Source organism: Amphibalanus amphitrite, unplaced genomic scaffold (assembly GCF_019059575.1).
Source record: "Amphibalanus amphitrite isolate SeventyFive unplaced genomic scaffold, NRLGWU_Aamphi_draft 000043F_arrow, whole genome shotgun sequence".
Taxonomy (NCBI): Eukaryota; Metazoa; Arthropoda; class Thecostraca; order Balanomorpha; family Balanidae; genus Amphibalanus; species Amphibalanus amphitrite.
Genome location: NW_024881539.1, coordinates 560,514 through 578,656, shown reverse-complemented (window position 1 = coordinate 578,656; position 18,143 = coordinate 560,514). Strand labels below are relative to the sequence as shown.

General features: G+C 50.0%; 1 protein-coding gene across 7 annotated transcripts in view; it reads left to right on the top strand.

Moving 5' to 3' along the window:
• The window catches only part of LOC122377105 (solute carrier organic anion transporter family member 5A1-like), a 67,535-nt gene continuing 49,392 nt past the window's right edge, over nt 1-18,143 (top strand). For 3 of the 7 annotated variants that reach the window (XR_006255793.1, XR_006255792.1, XM_043357084.1), the window contains exons 1-2: nt 13,713-13,900; nt 17,990-18,139. Coding sequence is in view for 4 of the 7 variants with exons in the window: in XM_043357084.1 (XP_043213019.1) it covers nt 18,039-18,139 (101 nt within the window). In the remaining 3 variants the exon portion in view is untranslated. Of the gene's footprint in view, nt 292-13,657; nt 13,901-17,989; nt 18,140-18,143 lie in introns of those variants that run through there. The other 4 variants (XM_043357079.1, XR_006255795.1, XM_043357088.1 and 1 more) reach the window with 4 other exon arrangements.

Below are 18,143 nucleotides of genomic sequence, written 5' to 3'. Positions count from 1 at the left end.
GCGTAAACAAAAACTAAGATGTAAAAAAATAACTGCACCCAAAATTTCGCGCACCCCACAGTTTTCGCTTGGTTTTCGCACAGTGGGATTATTTCATATTTGTTACATTTGATAGCTCGGAGGAACAATGCGTGAATTTTGTTTGACTACTCAACGAAATTGACTGAAGAGGCTAGGGTCAATGATAAGCTGCTGTCGAAGTTTGAGAATTAATCGCACTAGGTTTTCAAATGTCAACATCATCTACCTTGACCTGTGACGCAAATTGAAATCGGAAGCTACCTAGCAAAGGTAAATGGTATTGGTACCTATGGCTATGGGAGGGTATCATCACATGCTTAATTGTTTGCCATAAAAACAAACTATCAGCCAATATCAAGCAATGTTTTAATTTTTTTTTACTTAAAATATCCCATATTTGCATGCTCATTGCAGGTAATGAGCCCGACTTCATGTTAGTTAATGAGGTAATACCGAAAGCCCAGCTCCACCCTATCTCTCCATCTCTCTTAACTATCCCAGGCTACAACATGTATGTGAACTTTGACCCCTCTGCATGTAACCTTGGCAACAGTGGTCAGAGAGGGATATGTATCTATGCGAGGACAAATCTGCATGTGTCAGAGGTCACCTTCAACATGTCATCCCCCAAGGACCAGCTCTGGATTGAGATGCCTTTGTATGGCCAGGACAGCCTACTGCTAGGGTGCATTTACCGCAGTCCTTCTGGAACGGCAGAGCAAGATGTTGTAGAGATTGGTGAACTGCTAAAGACAGCATGCAGGTCTTCTCACTTGCATGTAGTCATAACCGGTGATTTCAACTTGCCACAAATTGACTGGGATCTGGGCGCTTCCACTGCCCCACCTGCACATTGCTCCCACAACTTTGTTGACATAGTGAATGACTGCTTCCTGCACCAACATGTCACTCAACCAACGAGGTTTAGACTGGGTGAAACACCACACACATTGGACCTGGTTCTGTCAAATGAGGAGGGGATGATCCAAGGCCTACAGTCCCTCCCTGGACTAGGATCAAGCGACCATGTTGTCCTCAAATTCAAGCTGAACTGCTACTCGGAAGTAGTAGAACCAGCTGAACCTCGTTACAACCTGAACAAAGGGAACTATCGTCTCATGAATGCTCGACTGTCTTCAATTAACTGGGCACCCACGACAGAACTCGAGACCGAAGTATTGTACAATGTCATCAAAGACACGCTTCTGTCTCTGGCATCCAATTGCATACCCCTTGCCAAACCAAAGTCAACGAACAAGAGCCTGTATGTTAACCAGGAGGCCCTGCGGCTCAAGAAACACAAGCGCGCTATGTGGTTCCAGTATGTGCGCACAAGAGACCCACTGGACTATGCACGCTTCACCCGCGCTCGGAATAAGCTCCGCACCCTTACCCGAAACCTCAGAGCAGATTTTGAGAAGAGGCTTGTCCTAGATATCCGAGAAAACCCCAAGGGATTCTGGCGTTACACTGGCTCACGATTGCGCACCAAAATAAGAGTTGAAGACCTCAAAAACGACGATGGGACGATGGCACGGAAAGACAGTGAGAAAGCGAACCTGCTCAACCATTGTTTCCAGAGTGTTTTCACCACTGAGTCAACTGTCTTGCCCACGGTGACTGCCTCCTATGGGGGCCCCCGTCTGGAAGACGTGGACATCAGCTCTGCATCGGTGAAGCGGAAGCTCCTCAAACTCAACGTGGACAGTGCTCCGGGCCCAGACGGACTACACCCCAGGGTTCTCCGAGAGACGGCTGAAGCGATGGCGGAGACATGGACGCGGCTGTTTCGTTCCTCCGTGGACTCGAGCCACCTCCCAAGGGACTGGCGCGTGGACGAGATCGTCCCAATCTTCAAAAAGGGCCTCAGGACGTGTCCCCTTAACTACAGACCGGTCACCCTCACATCAGTCCCCTGTAAAGTGCTGGAATCACTGATTCGCGACCAGCTGATGGAGCATCTCACCCGGACGGGGCAGTTGAGTGGCGCGCAGCACGAATTCAGACCCAGGAGATCCTGTTGTACCCAACTGCTTGAGACTCTCGAGGAGTGGACCAGTGGACTAGAAAGAGGTGAGGCAATCGATGCCATCTACCTCGACTTCAGCAAAGCCTTTAACTCTGTTCCACACCAGCGCCTGCTTCTGAAGCTGCGGGCCTGCGGCGTTGATGGCAAGCTCCTGAACTGGGTGCAGGCGTTCCTCACGGGGAGGCAACAGAGGGTTCGGGTGAACAACTCAAGGTCGTAATGGGCCGCTGTGACCAGCGGGGTGCCACAGGGAACTGTCTTGGGGCCGCTGCTATTTGTCGTGTACGTCAACGATCTGCCCGGTGAAGTCGCGTCCTCAATCAAGATGTTCGCAGACGACACGAAAATTTACAGGAGTGTCAGCCGGGCATCAGACGTTCTCACCCTCCAAGCTGACCTAGATACACTCGTTGAATGGTCGGAACGCTGGCAGCTGCCCTTCAACCGAACAAAGTGCAAGTCACTGCATCTGGGCTCCCACAATGGAAACTACGTCTACCACATGGGCGACACGCAGCTGGACCAGACCTCGGTGGAGAAGGACCTCGGAATCCACGTCGACCACCAACTCAAGTTCCGTGAGCAGGCAGCCGCGGCGATTTCGAAAGCATCGCGCATCCTGTCCGTGATCCGGCGAAGCTTCGCCCTTCTAGACGAGAACACTCTGCCTCTGCTGTTCCGAACGATGGTTCGACCTCACCTGGAATACGCGAACTCCATCTGGGGACCTTTCAATCGGGAGGACCAGAGGCGCGTTGAAAAGGTCCAGAGGAGAGCTACGAAGCTGGTTGCCGCCATCCGAAATCAGCCATACGAGGAGAGGCTCCGGATTCTCGACCTGCCGTCTCTATACCATCGCCGACGCCGGGGCGACATGATAACTGTCTACCAGGTGCTCAGACAGGGGATTGACCTCGAGGCAGAGAGATTCTTTGCGGCGGCAGCGACAGGCAACACCCGCGGACACCAATGGAAGCTGTCGAAACCGAGGGCCGTATCCCGAGTGCGTCGAAATGTCTTCTCCGTCCGAGTCATCAACGATTGGAACGGACTCCCGCCATCAGTTGTCGATGCCCCCAGCCTAAACGCCTTCAAAGCCAGACTGGACAAACACTGGGCACATTTGAAACACACAACTCACCTTAACGACTGAGTCAGGACACTGAATCAGTAAGGAGCTCGATAGGACCGGATCCTTGAGGCCAAGTGGCCTTTCAAAATTCCGAACTTTATAAGTAAGTAAGTAAGTAAGTAAGTATATTTGTATCTCGATCTTGGATCAGTAGCTCGAGGTCAAGAACGAACATTGATGGGTCCAGCCTGCCATATGATTACCTACCAAATATTTAACCCGCGCACCGACGGGGGTCTGCGCCAACTTAGTACCGACGGGGGGGGGGCGGATGACCGCCCCCCCTGAGATCTCGAGAACGAAGCAAGATAGCGACAAGCGGTAAACGGCATCGGATACGCACGGTCAAGATCTACAATTTTTACAAAGGTCATTTTCAGGTCAGGTCAAAGATGACGTCACAGGGGTCGAAAAAGTCAAAATGGCGGCGCTAAATATGGAGAGAGTTTTTCTCGAATAACTTTCGAATTAGTGAAGATAGGAACAAACTAAGGGCATCATCGTGATCCTCTCGTCAATCCGCATCGAATGATATATATGTTGACCTCGAAAGGTCAAGGTCAAAGGTTGACCTCAGGTCACGTGACCTCGAGGTCATCATGTATATCACTCGATGCGTCTTGACGAGCTGAACACAATGAGACCATCCACGCGTCTGTATCTTGTTCCTGTACGGAGTTATTGGCCAAAAACCTTTGGTGACCTTTGATGACGTCACATGACCTCACAGCTGCCCAACAGCAAAACAGACCTCAAGGTAGTGAAGGTTGATCGTATATGAAGTCATGTATGGTACATGGGGCCATTCCGACCCGTTTTAGTGGTAAAAACAGGGAGTTGATTTTTCCCCCATTGACTTATAATGGGGAGGTCGCGAAATTGACCTGACCTTAGGTCACCGATATCAAAATTCCGAGATATACAAATTGTAGCTACTAATGACCTAATAACATCCTGCGACTTTCAAAGGCCTCCGACATCTACTGTAGCTCTGGCACGGTGACAAAGTTGCAAAAAAGTGACTTGAGGTTGGGTCATTCAAAGTGACCTGGTGACCTGACCTTGAAAGGTAGGAGGTTCAAACTTGCACACCATGTGTAAAATTGATAAGGGAATAGTCATACCAAATTTCGCTATTCGCGAAAAACCTCAGGGGGGGGGGGGCGGATATCCGCCCCCCCCGTCGGTGCGCGGGTTAAGGACTAAGGTGTTGTTTTGTAATGGTTTTGAGAGGCTGAGGTCAAAGGTCCCTGGTGGGTGACTTTTTTAAGGTAGTTACATGTTTCAGTATCAGTTTTGCTCTCTCACCCTGATGAATGAAGCTGTAAAAGCCATAGTCTGTTTTTTGAATTTCATGCAATGTTTGGCTCTTGACTGGGCCTCATGTTTAACTTTAAAGATGCCATCATTTTCAATCTGAAGATTTCTGATTGAATCCTTCAGATGGTTGCTCCTGCAGATTTTGATTTGAACACTGCTGCTGCTATATTCTTCATTTAAAGGTAGTGTGCCAGCTTTCCTGGACCGTATGGAGTTAATGGCCCAGATAAGGAGAACCGGATTTTTAGAACTTATCCATACCTTCAAAACTCATGGAAACGTCTTAAATTCTTCAAATTTTGAGTACCCCAGTGCGAAATTCGCCCCGACGGGTTGTCGGTCGTACCCCAACCACATTTCACACCACTATGAACAATAAATACACACACTGAAATCGCTATTACCGATATGCTCATCCAATCAAGTTTCGATAAACCCGTTCATCATCAGCTCCTGCGGTTTCGAACACGCCTGTTAGGTGGTGCGGTAGACCGCGCCCAAAGCCAGGGCCCCGGTAACGTGAGGTAGCCGAGTCAGGGCAGCGTGCGCTGATCCAAGCCGGAGCCGCGCGTCCTCCCGGTGTCATGTGATAGCCCGGGGCTGCCCGCGGGGATGCGGTAGACCGCGCCCAAAGCTGCGGCCCCGGCTTGGGTCAGCGCACGCTGCCCCGACTCGGCTACCTCACGTTACCGGGGCCCTGGCTTTGGGCGCGGCTTCTGCTCATACTTTGTGGTGCGGTGGTGGTGCGTCGGGCTGCGCGCTCTGACTTCGGCCAAGAAAAATGCGTCAGCTGATCATTGTCATTTCTGCCACTTGTGTGTGGTGAAATGGGGTCATAACTTATGAGACGGCTTTTTCATATCAATTATTTTACATAAAATCATATTTCAAACCATAAATAATGTTCGACAGCCAAATAAAAGAAACAATACCAATACAGGCTTACAGTTTAAGGCTCGACATTGTGTTGTCTACGATTAGACAGCTGATAACTCATTCCCGTACGTCGTATGGTCGTAACACTATAATGACCTTTGCTTATTGTCACATGTGCGCCGCATTTGCGATTGTTGCCGACGCCTGTTTGCAGGTGAGCCCACTACAGTTGTTATACATATCGAAAAACCGATAAACTTTTAGGCAAAAAAGGCACTATTCCAGGCCCATTTTTGATTTTTTTGCGATATTAGGTAAAAACAGAAGCTTCTTATCCTAGGAAAAATAAAATGGGAAATCTTTCAAAGGTGGCACACTACCTTTAAAGGAAATAGTTCACTTTTTAACATGGGTTTTGAACTGGAATAGCAGTTCCGTAGCTTGGGCTGAGACGAGCATAAATCAGGAGCTTTTACAGCCCAACGATCACCCTAGGCAAAGATATTGTATTTCTCGTCCCGAAAAAGGTGTCTTGCGTTGAGGATGTGTGCCTTGCATATATTTCCATCCAGTATGAAAAGAGCATGGGTCCCGAAAATTCTTCAGAAACTAGAGAAATTATCTACGAGAACTCTAGAGAAATTCTCGTACTGATCAATTAGGACATTCAGGGGAACATTATCAGATCGAGCAGATCGCCCAAATGCCGGTGGCTGCGATAATTTCTCTGTTTCTGAAGAATTTTCGGGACCCATGCTCTTTTCATACTGGATCGCGTGTGCCTTACAGAAACTGAAAAGCTCTTCCTATATCAAAATATAGAAAATAATATTTTGTTATAAAAAGGTTTTATTTTCTTTGCTGATTATTTTGAACATAAAAAATCATAAATCCGTTGCAAAAAAAATAATTTCGTGAAAGTGAACTATTTCCTTTAATTTGTTGTATTTCAATTTGTAAACCAGGGTCATGACTTACAGGGTGGGGAGCTCCACAGACCTCTTTACTTCAGGCAGAAACTTGTACTGTACAGTTTTGTGTGCTTTAGGTTATTCTGAGGCATGCAGTGGTTATGCATGTGTTTCAAATTTCAATGTTTTCCTTCTTCATGGTTTCCTCCCAAGGTCCTTGATGGTGGTGAGCATTGTTCCAATTCTAAAGAACTAAGCAGCTTCAATCAATGAAATGAAACATTATTGGCCTGTGGCAACCCCCAGCATCATTAGTAAGCTGTTGGAGGTAGTATTGCAAATGAATAATAAAAAGTTTTCATTAAACCCCAGGCTCATTTGATAATAGTTCATTAAAGTCAGCAGCCACTCTGTCCTTTAAAGTTAACTAGTCATCTCAGGGTCCCTCATCCTGTAATGTTTTATCCAGTACAGCCTCCTGAATGCCCAATGGTTCAACCCAATGAAAAGCTTTATAGACATGTCTCAAATATTAGCTAATAATTTGACAGGGCTGGTTATTGTAAACTAGACCTCTACCGTCTGATGGCGCCATTTGCGAGTGCTTCAGAGAATTCCGGCGCAAATGTTTGGCATGTTCACCGGAGTCGGAGACGTCATGTCTTTATTATTTGCAGTACCTTTTCGATCCCCGGGCGTCGCGCTCAATCCACTGTCATGGCGTCGGTCCGTCTCCCAAACTGACTTCAGATGACCTCGGCTGCCCACATCTGAACAATCTTGGTCCCCACCAACATCAGATCATCCCTGGCAGATCATCCCTGACATCAGCACTCATATGTCAAGCGCAGGAGCAACTCGAACCCGGGCGCTCAATTCCGGATTATGAAGCTGTACCAAGCTGTACCTACGGAACGGACATCTGTTTAGTATCTTACTTCTTACGAGACGGACGAGCTAACTTTACAACCATTCGATAATGTTTGTGTCTGTTTTTCTTTTGAATTACGAATAAGTAATAACGATCTTCCTCTAATAACCTCTGGAGCTGACGAATGGTTGATCGATATTAATGTCACATGCTGCTAAGCTAGGATTGTTATAGGTATCATTAATTTGCCAAAGGTGACACCAAAAATGCTAACAGATTTTAGCATCGATGATGCTACAATGCTTCCTCCCGTTGCGATTATTGACCTGAGATGTTTTGGTATTACGAAGCATTGCAATATAAATTTACATGGTGCTGACGAGGGCAAGGGGCATTGACCTTACCTGCCCGGGCCCCTGGGGTCAGAGCGACGTTCCGGAGTGGACTGTAGGGTCGATGATAGGACCAATCCCCGGGGCGTCGCGTGTCGGTACATTCCCGCACCGCCGGTCGGGTCGGTCTATCGTCCGTCATGTTCGTGCCATTGTGACAGATTGGATAGACGCCGAGTTGATGGTCGCTTGGCAGGCTTTCATCGCGGCACTCGTCTGAATGGGCGCTCGGGCTGTGCCAGCACCCTGAAAATTGGCTCCTTCAGTGGCCCCAGCCAACTCACTGTATTGACGTTTTCCTCGTTGCCATTTAGGGATTTCCATGAGGTTTGATTGCCGTGAAGGTGTGCGCTTTGCAAGGGCATTCATTTTTTTCATGCGATCTTTTTCCTGTTGGTAACCATTCGGCTGTGTTGTGGATTGTCGCGAGCTGTGAAACTCCGGTGTTCTAACCGTGATGGTATTATCTAGCGCAATCCTCTTTCAAGGTATTAGCGACGGTGTCTTGGACCTTTTCTAAAATACTTGAACTGAATTTGTCTGAACTGGAAAATTGAAGCTAGGCAACCATTTGATCCCTGTCGTGTCTGGTTTTCTTCTGGATATCGAATGCCGGATGAAATCACCGCTGTCTGTGACATCTAATCTCAATGACTATAAGCAGTTTTCCGCTGGGATGTTTATGCGATGTTGTTTGTCGAAAATCTCATCTGCTCAGCAGGCAAGACCTTGGACGCTCCTGCCTTCTTGTCCTCCTAACCCATTGATACATTTCGTAGCTCTCCCGTGGATGTGGCTCGTTGGGTTCACGTTTCCCAGTGGCACGATCGGTTTTGTCAGAGAACCGAGAGCCTATTCAGTCAGACGACAGTGCTCTGCAGAGGGTTTTATCTGACCGCACCGCTCGTGTCCGGGTTGAGCGGCCTTTCGGCGCCGCAATGGGTCGTCAGATTCAGATCATGGCCATCTGTCCCAGTCGGACCGGGGACCGTGGAGTCTCCATCACCCTACCCCTACCTCGCCCCTTTTCCCCTCCCTCCCGCCGGCCCACTCTGCCAGTCTTGTGGGGCAGTGGCTTTGTCGTCACATTCTGAACTCGTTGATGTGAAGTTGCTGGAGAGTTTCCTTTGGCTCTGGGATTGAAAACTGTCAGTCTATCCTCTGACGTCCAGTTTCGATAATGACTGCAAGATTTGTGTTTGCCATGCTGTGAATGCCTAAGCATCGTCTTCAATGCTCGAGAAAGGTCAAGCAACTGCCTGAGTGATCGGTTGGTGTAATGCAAAGCTGTCCTGTCGCTGTGAATCAAGTTGTCGCTGACATCAACCAAGCTTTGCAACGCAGACAACATGCATCTAAAATTGACGTAGGTAATTACCTGCATGCTACTTTGATGACTAATTCTGTTCCGCTCTGGGACTCAGTTAAGACGATGTTGTGTCAGTTGACTGTTGAGGCTGGAATTCTGCTGGACGTGTTTGCGCAATACAGCTCTCGGCTAGCAGTGGATGTCAGATCTGGTAATACCGTGACTGGAAGTTAATCCGTCAGGGCATTGAACCCCGTGTTTTCTTTGTGCTTTTTGTCTGTACCCAGCGTCAATCTCCGATACCCGTAGTTATCTCTGCTCCGACTATGAAAGTCCTTTACTCTGCCGTCTTGGCGTCACCTGGACCCGGTGCGGTCTGTGCGTGACCTTCCGACCGGTCTGACCTGCGCTGACCTCCGCCTGCCGCCTCGGCGCGGCAGCCGGTGGGCGGCGTAACTGAACACCTGCGCCGTCCGCCTTTGTCCGCCCCCGCCGTCCGCTGCAGCGCGCGGCGCTGGACGTGCGGGCGGTGCGTAGATACTGCGTGCAACGGACCCCGGCTGGTCGAGAGGCTGGGGACCACCTCAGGGTGACGGGCAGCCGGGTCGGACCGCTGCGCAGTTTGGACGACTATTGATCGTTCTCTTTATGATGGCCTGAACTGGGCTAGTTGGTTATTAGGCCCGGGAAGTTCGAGGAATGTCGTTTGATGTGGCTCTGTGTCCCCGGACTTGGGCTCTGATTGTGACATTGACTGCGACGCCAAGTTTGCAGGTGACTTGGGTAATTATAGCACCGAAATAGCGAATGGAGCTGCCTGCTTCATCGGAAAGGCTTCTTAGTATGATGCTTACGGCGTCGGTGGCGCGCTTTGGCAGCGTTCCGAGCGGAGTAATGGGTCTAAAGAGCAGAAAGATATATCTTTGTCGTGTCAGAGACCTGCCAAATAGGTAGGTACTCTTAATCGTCTCCTCGTTCATATATCGAACCTTGTTGGCGTGACCATGGGTGGAGAACCTGCCCCGGCCACCCCGGCCGTGGCCGGGGTAACTTTCAGCCGACCCCGGCGCGGCCGGGGTAACTTTTTCCACTTTTGTAAATCCTAAAAGCTGTCTCCATACGAAAAAACTGCCATCTATAAAAGTGTCTCTCATTATTTTTATCCACCTTGAAAAGTTCTTGAAAATTTACTTTAGGTACTTTCATTTTGGAGCTTATGTTTTTAAGTCTTTTCATCGCGGAGCCCGACATGTTTCATCAAACAGAAGTAAATCATATTTAAGGGCCGTTATCGTAAGATGGCACTGTAATGACATCACAAGACAGGACGAGGGTAATATCAGTGAGATGGAAGGACGAGCTGCTGGGGCTCAAGGCTCCCCCAACTTGACCCGCGCCAGGGTGGTGGCCCTATCGTAACACGTTGAGTCGAGAGGTGGGCTTTTCACGCTCCTTCTAACTCGGCTACTGGGCTACGAGGCGAGAAGCGGAACGACGTTTGAAAGAGCGACAAACGTGATCAGAGAAATCTGGTCATGTTTTAGGCAAGCTCAATAATAAAATCACCATAGATCATCAAAAGCCAAATTTCTCTGATTTTAGCGTTCTCCGACAACTTTTCTCACAGTTCATGAACATAACGGAGGTTAACCCGCGCCCGGCTGGGGGTCCTGGATTTCCACGCCCTGCTGGGGGGGGGGGGGTGTTTGAACACCCCCCTTGTAACTCGGCTCCTGGGCCACGTAGCGATACGCGGAAGGCGGTGTTCGAAAGAGCGTCAAAAATAATGACGAAATCACTTCGGTCAATTTTTTGGTCAGGTCAAAGTTCAGGTCACCAAAGGTCATTGAAGGCAAAATTTCGCCGATTTCCAGGTCGAATGTCGAAAATTTCCAAGAAGCCAACGCATAACCCGGGAACCAATAGAGCTACAGCGCCGCGGAAAAGCGCATTCGATAGCCCTATTAACGCCCTTTCTGAGTAATTCTCTCAGATTTGACCTAACGTCAACGGTTTTGCCTGCAGGGGGCAAAAACTGCAAAAATAGCCGATTTTTTCGGAAACAGTTTTTCTGCAATAACTTTTGACCCAAGCCCTGTATGAGCTTACTTTTACCGGCATCGTGTTCCTCTCGTCAAGACGCATCGAATGAACTATAACTTGACCTTGAAAGGTCAACTTGAAAATTTGACCTCAGGTCAAGGTCATGACCTGACCGGCAAGGGTCATGTTGCATATCAGTCGATCCGTATCGTCGAGCTGAACACATCTAAGGCGTTTTCATCGCTCTAGCATGCCCCTATCAAAAGTTATTTGCGAAAAACTGTTAGATACCATTCATGACCTAAGATGACCTCAGGGCATAAACAAGGGTCACGGACACCATTTTCATGTTCAGTGTATCTAAACCACTTGTAATTCGGTGTTTGGGATTGTTTATAATGTCTTTTGTCCAAAAGAGGCGCATTTCAATTTTCTCCCATTGACTTATAATGGGGAGGTCGCAAAATTGACCTGACCTTAGGTCATCGATATTGAAATTCTGAGATATACATTTTGTACATGCTATTGCTCTTGACAATCGCTAAAAGTTTCAAAGCGATCGGTCACTCGGTGTAGCTATGACAGACATTGAAACTTTTTATGAGGTGAGGTCACTTCAAGTGACCTGGTGACCTGACCTTGAATGACCTTGGTCTGACATTTTCACAACATGTGTAGAATTGATGTATGATAAGGTGTACCAAAAACGGCGGCGCTCCGCGCCGCCGTTTTTGAGATATATTCGCGAAAAACCACAAGGGGGGGGGTGTTCAAACACCCCCCCCCCAGCAGGGCGCGGGTTAAACACTGCAAACAAAACATTCGATTACTCGTTTAAGCCTCGGTCGCGAATAATATTTCAGGTGCGAGCTCAAATCAATATTCAATAAGAGCCAAGAGGGTCAAAACGGTCAAATTTGACATTTTGTTTTGTGTGGGAAAGGTTGCAACTTCCACGGAATAAGTTTTGCAAAGGGCATGATTGCATTTTTAGCACGGTCATCCAGCAAATTTGACCTGATGACCTGACCTATAGCACTAGGTGACATGCGTCCGAAATTTTAAATCGTGTTGCAAAATTGTTGTTACAATTACGAAATCTTCCGCACCTGCGTGCAGCAGTTTTCCCTAAAAACGTACAAGCGGCAGACATCCATTATTCTATGCCACAGAATAGGGGTTTGTTGATAACCGTTGACAAATATTTGAGCATCATTGTCTTTCTGACTTTCGGTCGCCGGCCGGGGTAACTTTTTCAAACATTCTCCACCCGTGGGCGTGACTTCCTTTTCAGAGCTGCCATTTTCTCGCTTCAATACCAGCTATCTGCTGATATAAATCATTTGTTATTCCACACAGCCTTTTGGTTAGTTTCCCATGGTCACGGATTCAGATTTTGTTTTCTCTGCTCTTGGACCTGCACTGTCAGATATTGTTTTTGTATGCTGTTTTTTTTTCTCCTGCAGGGCTTTTAATTCATAAGACTGGTTGATGCTTCCTCTTCAATTCGATAAATATTTTCTACGATATGCTTCCAAATACTTCACGCACATTGATAGGCCGTGCTCTGTGATTCGTTAGCTGACCTGCAGGTCTAGGCCCAGTTCATATAGAGTTCCTTTGCTGCTATGTGACACTTATTGGAAAGGGCGACCCTACAAATGGGTTCATATAGCCACCCTTACACACCTGCAGCAACGTTTCCAAAAGTGTCCCTTTGATAAGTGGCACTTTGGCAAAGTGACACTTGCCAACTGGCCTTTTTATATGAAGTGGACCCTGGCCTTTGTACCGATAATCGATGCAATACCTATGGGCTTGGGCAGCCTGAATTCCCACTCCCAGTCATGATCAGTGACACTGTGACAGATACGATATAGTCTACGCATGATCTCTTCTATGTTAACTAAATAGCTGAAATTTGCGTTTCTTTCAGAACGTTTCCGTAATGAAGCATGGAGGCGTGATGCCCACATTATACGTTATGTGCTTTCACCAGCATCACCGCATCGATTTTTACCGCTCGATCACGGGCCTGTGTTATGGTAACGCGCCCCTCCTCCGCGGCGCCCTCGTTTCTTCGGCGCCGTCATCAGTAAACATTGTGTGTTCCGAGGTCCATGGTTCGGCTACGCTGCGTCCAAAGGCGACTGTGGTCCGGGCGTCACCGACCCCGCTCCGCGCTCTGGGATCATGTGATCGAGTCAGGTGTGACTTGGGTTACAGGGTACCGGCCTAATGCCATCGGCTCTGCTGTCCGACTCAGCTGCACATTATTAAAATCCTGTTATCCCAATAATTGTTCTACCTAATTGATTTGCACACATCAAGATCCCCCAAATATTTTTCTCATATGATTGAAAATGAAGGCTCGTTCAACACAGCTGGAAATGGATAACGTCATTGATGAAGGCAATATCTTCACAGGATAAACAAAGCCATTTGACCTTCGATATTGGATAAGACATTTGTAATTTTCCCACAGAAAGAAACAAAGAAGTGTGTGCCGCAACGTCCTTTCTTGATTCGTGATACACGGTGGCCGTACCATGAACGTTCTCTCGGCCTCCGTCGTGCCGACTAATTGCGAGCTCGCCTTGCGCCGATCGCTGCGTCGCATTGATCGCGTCCGCGCCGCTCTCGGCGCGCGCCGGGTGCAGCTGCACGAAGCGGCTGACGGGGTCGAGTCGACGGCGGTGCGCGTGCGTCGCCGTCGGAGCCCAGCTGACCGGCGGGCGACTCGCCGGCTGACTCGACCGTGGGCTGCGCGGCGCGACTCGCCGGTGGGTCTGACGCCGCGCCGGCCCGCAGACGACCGCGGAGCGCCGGGCGGAGCGGACTGCGGAGCGGAGCGGAGTGTCGAACGGACCGGTGCGGGTGAACGGACGAGTGAGTGGAGAGACGGTCGGTGTGCGCCGACCACCAGCCGGTGACGTGGCTTCCTCCGGCGGCGAGGACGGCGGCCACATCTGGCCGGAGCTCGACCACCACCATCGGTAAGGCGCACACAACACCTGGCGCCGTGTGCCTGCGAAAGCGGAACGGCTTTCTGAAGGAGTGTGGCGACCTTGCGCTGGAGATGCCGTGTTGTCAGCTGGACGATTGTATTCGACAGGTGAAAACGGATGCGGTCCTCGGTATCTTTTGATCAGTCCTTTCTAGGCATCATGTGAAAACACCTGGCGCCAACAATGAGGTTTCGGATGGGGACAAGATCGGAGAAAGAGATAGATCACAGAGCAGGTGGCTGTTCGTTCTTCCACTGTCTTCTCCAGCAAATAGTTCTATTTCCATCCAGCTCTTCTATCAAATAGGTAGCAAATCCTGTTGGTATGTGGACCTCTGAGGCACGTTTCTTTGTCGAACTGCCGCTAATGCGTATAAAGTTTTACGTTTATGAATACAGGCAGTCAGTCCATCGGATGTGCCAGGTTTGCTTCTCAATGACGAGTGGTGAAAACTTGTTGGTTACTGTGTAACACTGAGTGCTTCATTGTAGGATTCCTGCTATAACCTGGCCAGTAGGGTGGCACTTAGCAATAGGGTGAATTTTATGTTATCCGATTTTTAGGCGTGCGGGTAGTTTTCTGGTTCCATTCCCGTAAAAAATAATGTGTGCAATATGATTTTGAAAAATATTGATATTTAGGGGTCGCGAATTGAGGTCAAAGTTGGCAGTTTTGGGGAAAAAATCAACTTTTTGGAAACTACTTTAAACCTATTTGGAATGACATATGTGGTCATTAAGCGTCATATCCGACGTATTTTGACCTTTATTTGTATAACAATTGTTTATCCCATCACTTCCGGTCGATCGTAGCCAGTCCAGGTCAGGCCAAGACAGGTCTGATCTGGGCGGTTTTACCCATGTCAGGCCTGTTTTTCGCCTGCGACCGGTGCCTTCTCACAGTGGAGTTCATATCCTCTTATTAGTGTGAGGAGTGACCAGTCTCTCCTGTTCCAAAGGGAGGACGAGCCCCACGGTTCTATCGGTTCTTGAGACATGCTCCTTTTCTGTCAAAGAGAATGTGAAGAAGTTGGAGTCAGCCTATCGCCGGCGGGCGAAAGCAGAGGCGAAAGTGGGCATTGAGCTGCACTGGTTTATTGTGCTTTCGGGATGTTCTTCCGTGGGCGCTTCTTCCGACTCTAGTGCCAGTGCCAGCAACAGACTTACCCGGCCGTTGCGGCGCGCACACGGAGGGAACGTCTTTGACGATGGCGACCATGAGAGAGAAACGTCGACTCACACTCCCAAGCGCATGCGGGCGATCGGACGTCCCCAACAGTGAACTGGCCTCGACCGGACCAAACTGCCCAACCGTAATGTGTGAAGAACACGTGAACCTGTTATCAACTGCGGCACGGAACTTCTGATACGACTCCGGCTGAACCGCGAATCCTGAACCGCGAGAGAAGGAGCGTCGACCGATTCTAGGTCCTGGTGATGGGGGGGGGGGAGAAGGGTGGTCAAGCTCCTCGCCGTTCCCAAACTCCCCTCCATCCAAGCACAGGAGGCCATGCTCACAGCGCTGGGGGACTAGGAACTGGAGAAGCGGAACTGCGGCCTTTTGCTTCGACGCCACGACGGCGAACAGCATGCTGGTGAACGGTACTTTAGCCCTTATCGAGCAGAAGCTGGATCGGCCCGTCCTCCAGCTGGCCTGCCGGCACCACGTGTAAGAGCGTCCTAGAGAAGGCCTTCTCCACCTGCCGTAGAATCTCGAGCGGCCTCTACATCCGGCTGTTTAAGAGGTTCAAAGGCGGGTGGGAGTTCATGCTTCATTGACAGGATCACACCGGTGGCGTTCGCCGTCGACGACGTTCCGGAGTGGGACAAGCTGCTGGTCAGCTTTCATCGCTTCCATCGCTGGACTATGCCTAGCTCCGGGAAGACTACCGAAAACTTCTGGAGCTCTGCGTAATTGCTCTCGGTGGAGTTCCAAGCACGGCATCCGTTTTTCCGCCTCAGAGTACTCCACTGAGTTAGGTCAGTTAGGTGGATGGCAAAGACCATCCGTACCGTGGATGCCTTCCTCTTCAGAGAGCGGCTCCGGCTGACGGCGGCCGAGGCCCAGGTCATCAGACGCTGTGCGCTGTTCGTTGCCTGCAAGTTCGCCGCCGCCGCCGCCGCCTGGTCTGGGACTCTACTGCCACTGCGCCGGCTCTGGACCTGACCTTCGTGAACTCGTTCTGCACCTACCCCGACAAGGAGCTGTCGAAGGCGACAGTCCCGGTCTTGGGCCGTCACCTGTAGTAATTGAGTGATCGGCTGGTGACTCTGGAGCTTTTAGACCCCGACCCTCGTGCTCAATCAAGACATGGTGCGGGCAATAGACTTGCAGGAGAGGGGACCCGCCCCATAAGTCCTTAGTGGACACTATGAACGCCGCTCTCGCGACCGAGACGTTGGCGAGCTTCCTCATACCATCGTTCAAATAACTCAAGGATCCATGACCTGGACGCGGGGCTCATCATCAATGACCAAGGCCACTGGGAGGACAGCAGCTACCAAACCGCAGCTCGTGTAGTCCGGGAGCTGCGGGTGGTGAATGACTTCACCAGGCGCGGTATGGCGCTGATGTAGGACTGGCACTCATGGAAGACAAAGATTAGCGCCAGTTCTTCCTCCATGTCGTTGAAAAGATCACAGAAAACGCTAACCTGACACCCGAAGATCGACTGCAATTGCTAACCAGGCTACACACAAAGTGATCTGGGTGCCCGTTGCCCATGATACCCTCCCTCCAATGAGGCGCCAATAATCTACTAAAGAGGAGGAACTGGAGTAGTGGAGTACATAGACCAGCGTTCTGGCGTGGCCGAAGCTGCATGGAATATCAATAAACAATATGAAAATGACTAAGAAACGCCTTATTATCATCCGATTACAGCGTAATAGGAAACTCAGAAGCGATTTTGATGATATTGAAATATGCTACCAAAATCTCAATTTTGACCTTGATTCGCGACCTCTAAACATCAATATTTTCCCATAAAAATTTGCCTCCCTTATTTTTTACGGGAATGGAACTGGAAAACCACCCGCACGCATTAAAAATCAAAAATTGGTTTTTAAGTGCCACCCTACTGGCCAGGGAACGATTACGCCGGGGCTCAGATTATGCCGTGATTTCATGCCGCTGTATTTTCCGTAGTATGACCTCCGCTGGCTTCTCATGCATGAACTTACCGGAAGATGGAGTTACGGAACGGTTCGGTGAAGTTTAATATGCAGACAACATGCGACCCGCACCACCTTTATCCGGTAGCGGTTGTAATCTTGTGACCTCGAGGCTTTCTGGGCCGGGACCTTTATGATCCTTTGTGACCTTGAGGCCATTGAACCCTGAGAAAGCCTGCGTTCGTAGCTGAGGCCTAATTGCACTTAACTGAGCTGTGCTGTTGTAGGCAGATTGCCTTGCTGAGGTTGGTATAGGTAAGCACCGTCCATTTATTTAGAACAGACAACATATTCTTACACAGTGTGAGGATTTCACCGTTTACAAGTTTCTGAGTGAGTGGATCCTGTTATGCCGGGAACATACAGAAACAAAGAATTGGCGACCTCTCACAAGTGACCATGTTCAGCGACCAACAGATATTATGTCATCTGCCTTGTGACGTAATTGATTCCCACCACTGTGCTGAAGGCTATTGCGTAATTCATAGTTTGGCGAGCGTCACGGTAATCGTGGACTCGGCGGGCTTTGTCTGAACATTTCCCTGCGGCTTGCACAGAGCTCGAGCTTTGAAATGCATTTCACACTTGTTAGCCATGTCAGCACCGTGCGTGGGTATCACGTTTACCGTGCACGCTCCCGCCGGGCGTTCGTGAGTGACGTGCACGCGGCTCTGGTGTGCACACACGTGCCGCCCCTGTACCCCCGCGTGCCATGACCGCGGCCGGTGGGGTGTTTTTGTCCGTGTTACCGCCGGCTCCGCTTACCATCTGACCCGGCGCATCCATCACTGTGTCGGCGGCTCGGTCCCGGCGGGCGGTGGGCGCCGGAAGGTGCCCCGCAGCCGCCCGCCACCGCCGCGCCGCCCGCTCGCTCTTTGTCTGACCGGCTCTCTGTGTGTTCCAGGCGGGCGAGCGATGCGGGCGGACTGATTGACGTTCAGCAGCGGCCAACCATGTCCAGAAGGGGCAGCGCGGCGGCGGCCGGGTCCGGCGCGGCCGGGCTCTGGTCGGACGCCGCTGCCGGCCCCGGCACACCGCTGCGCGGCGACGACAGGTAG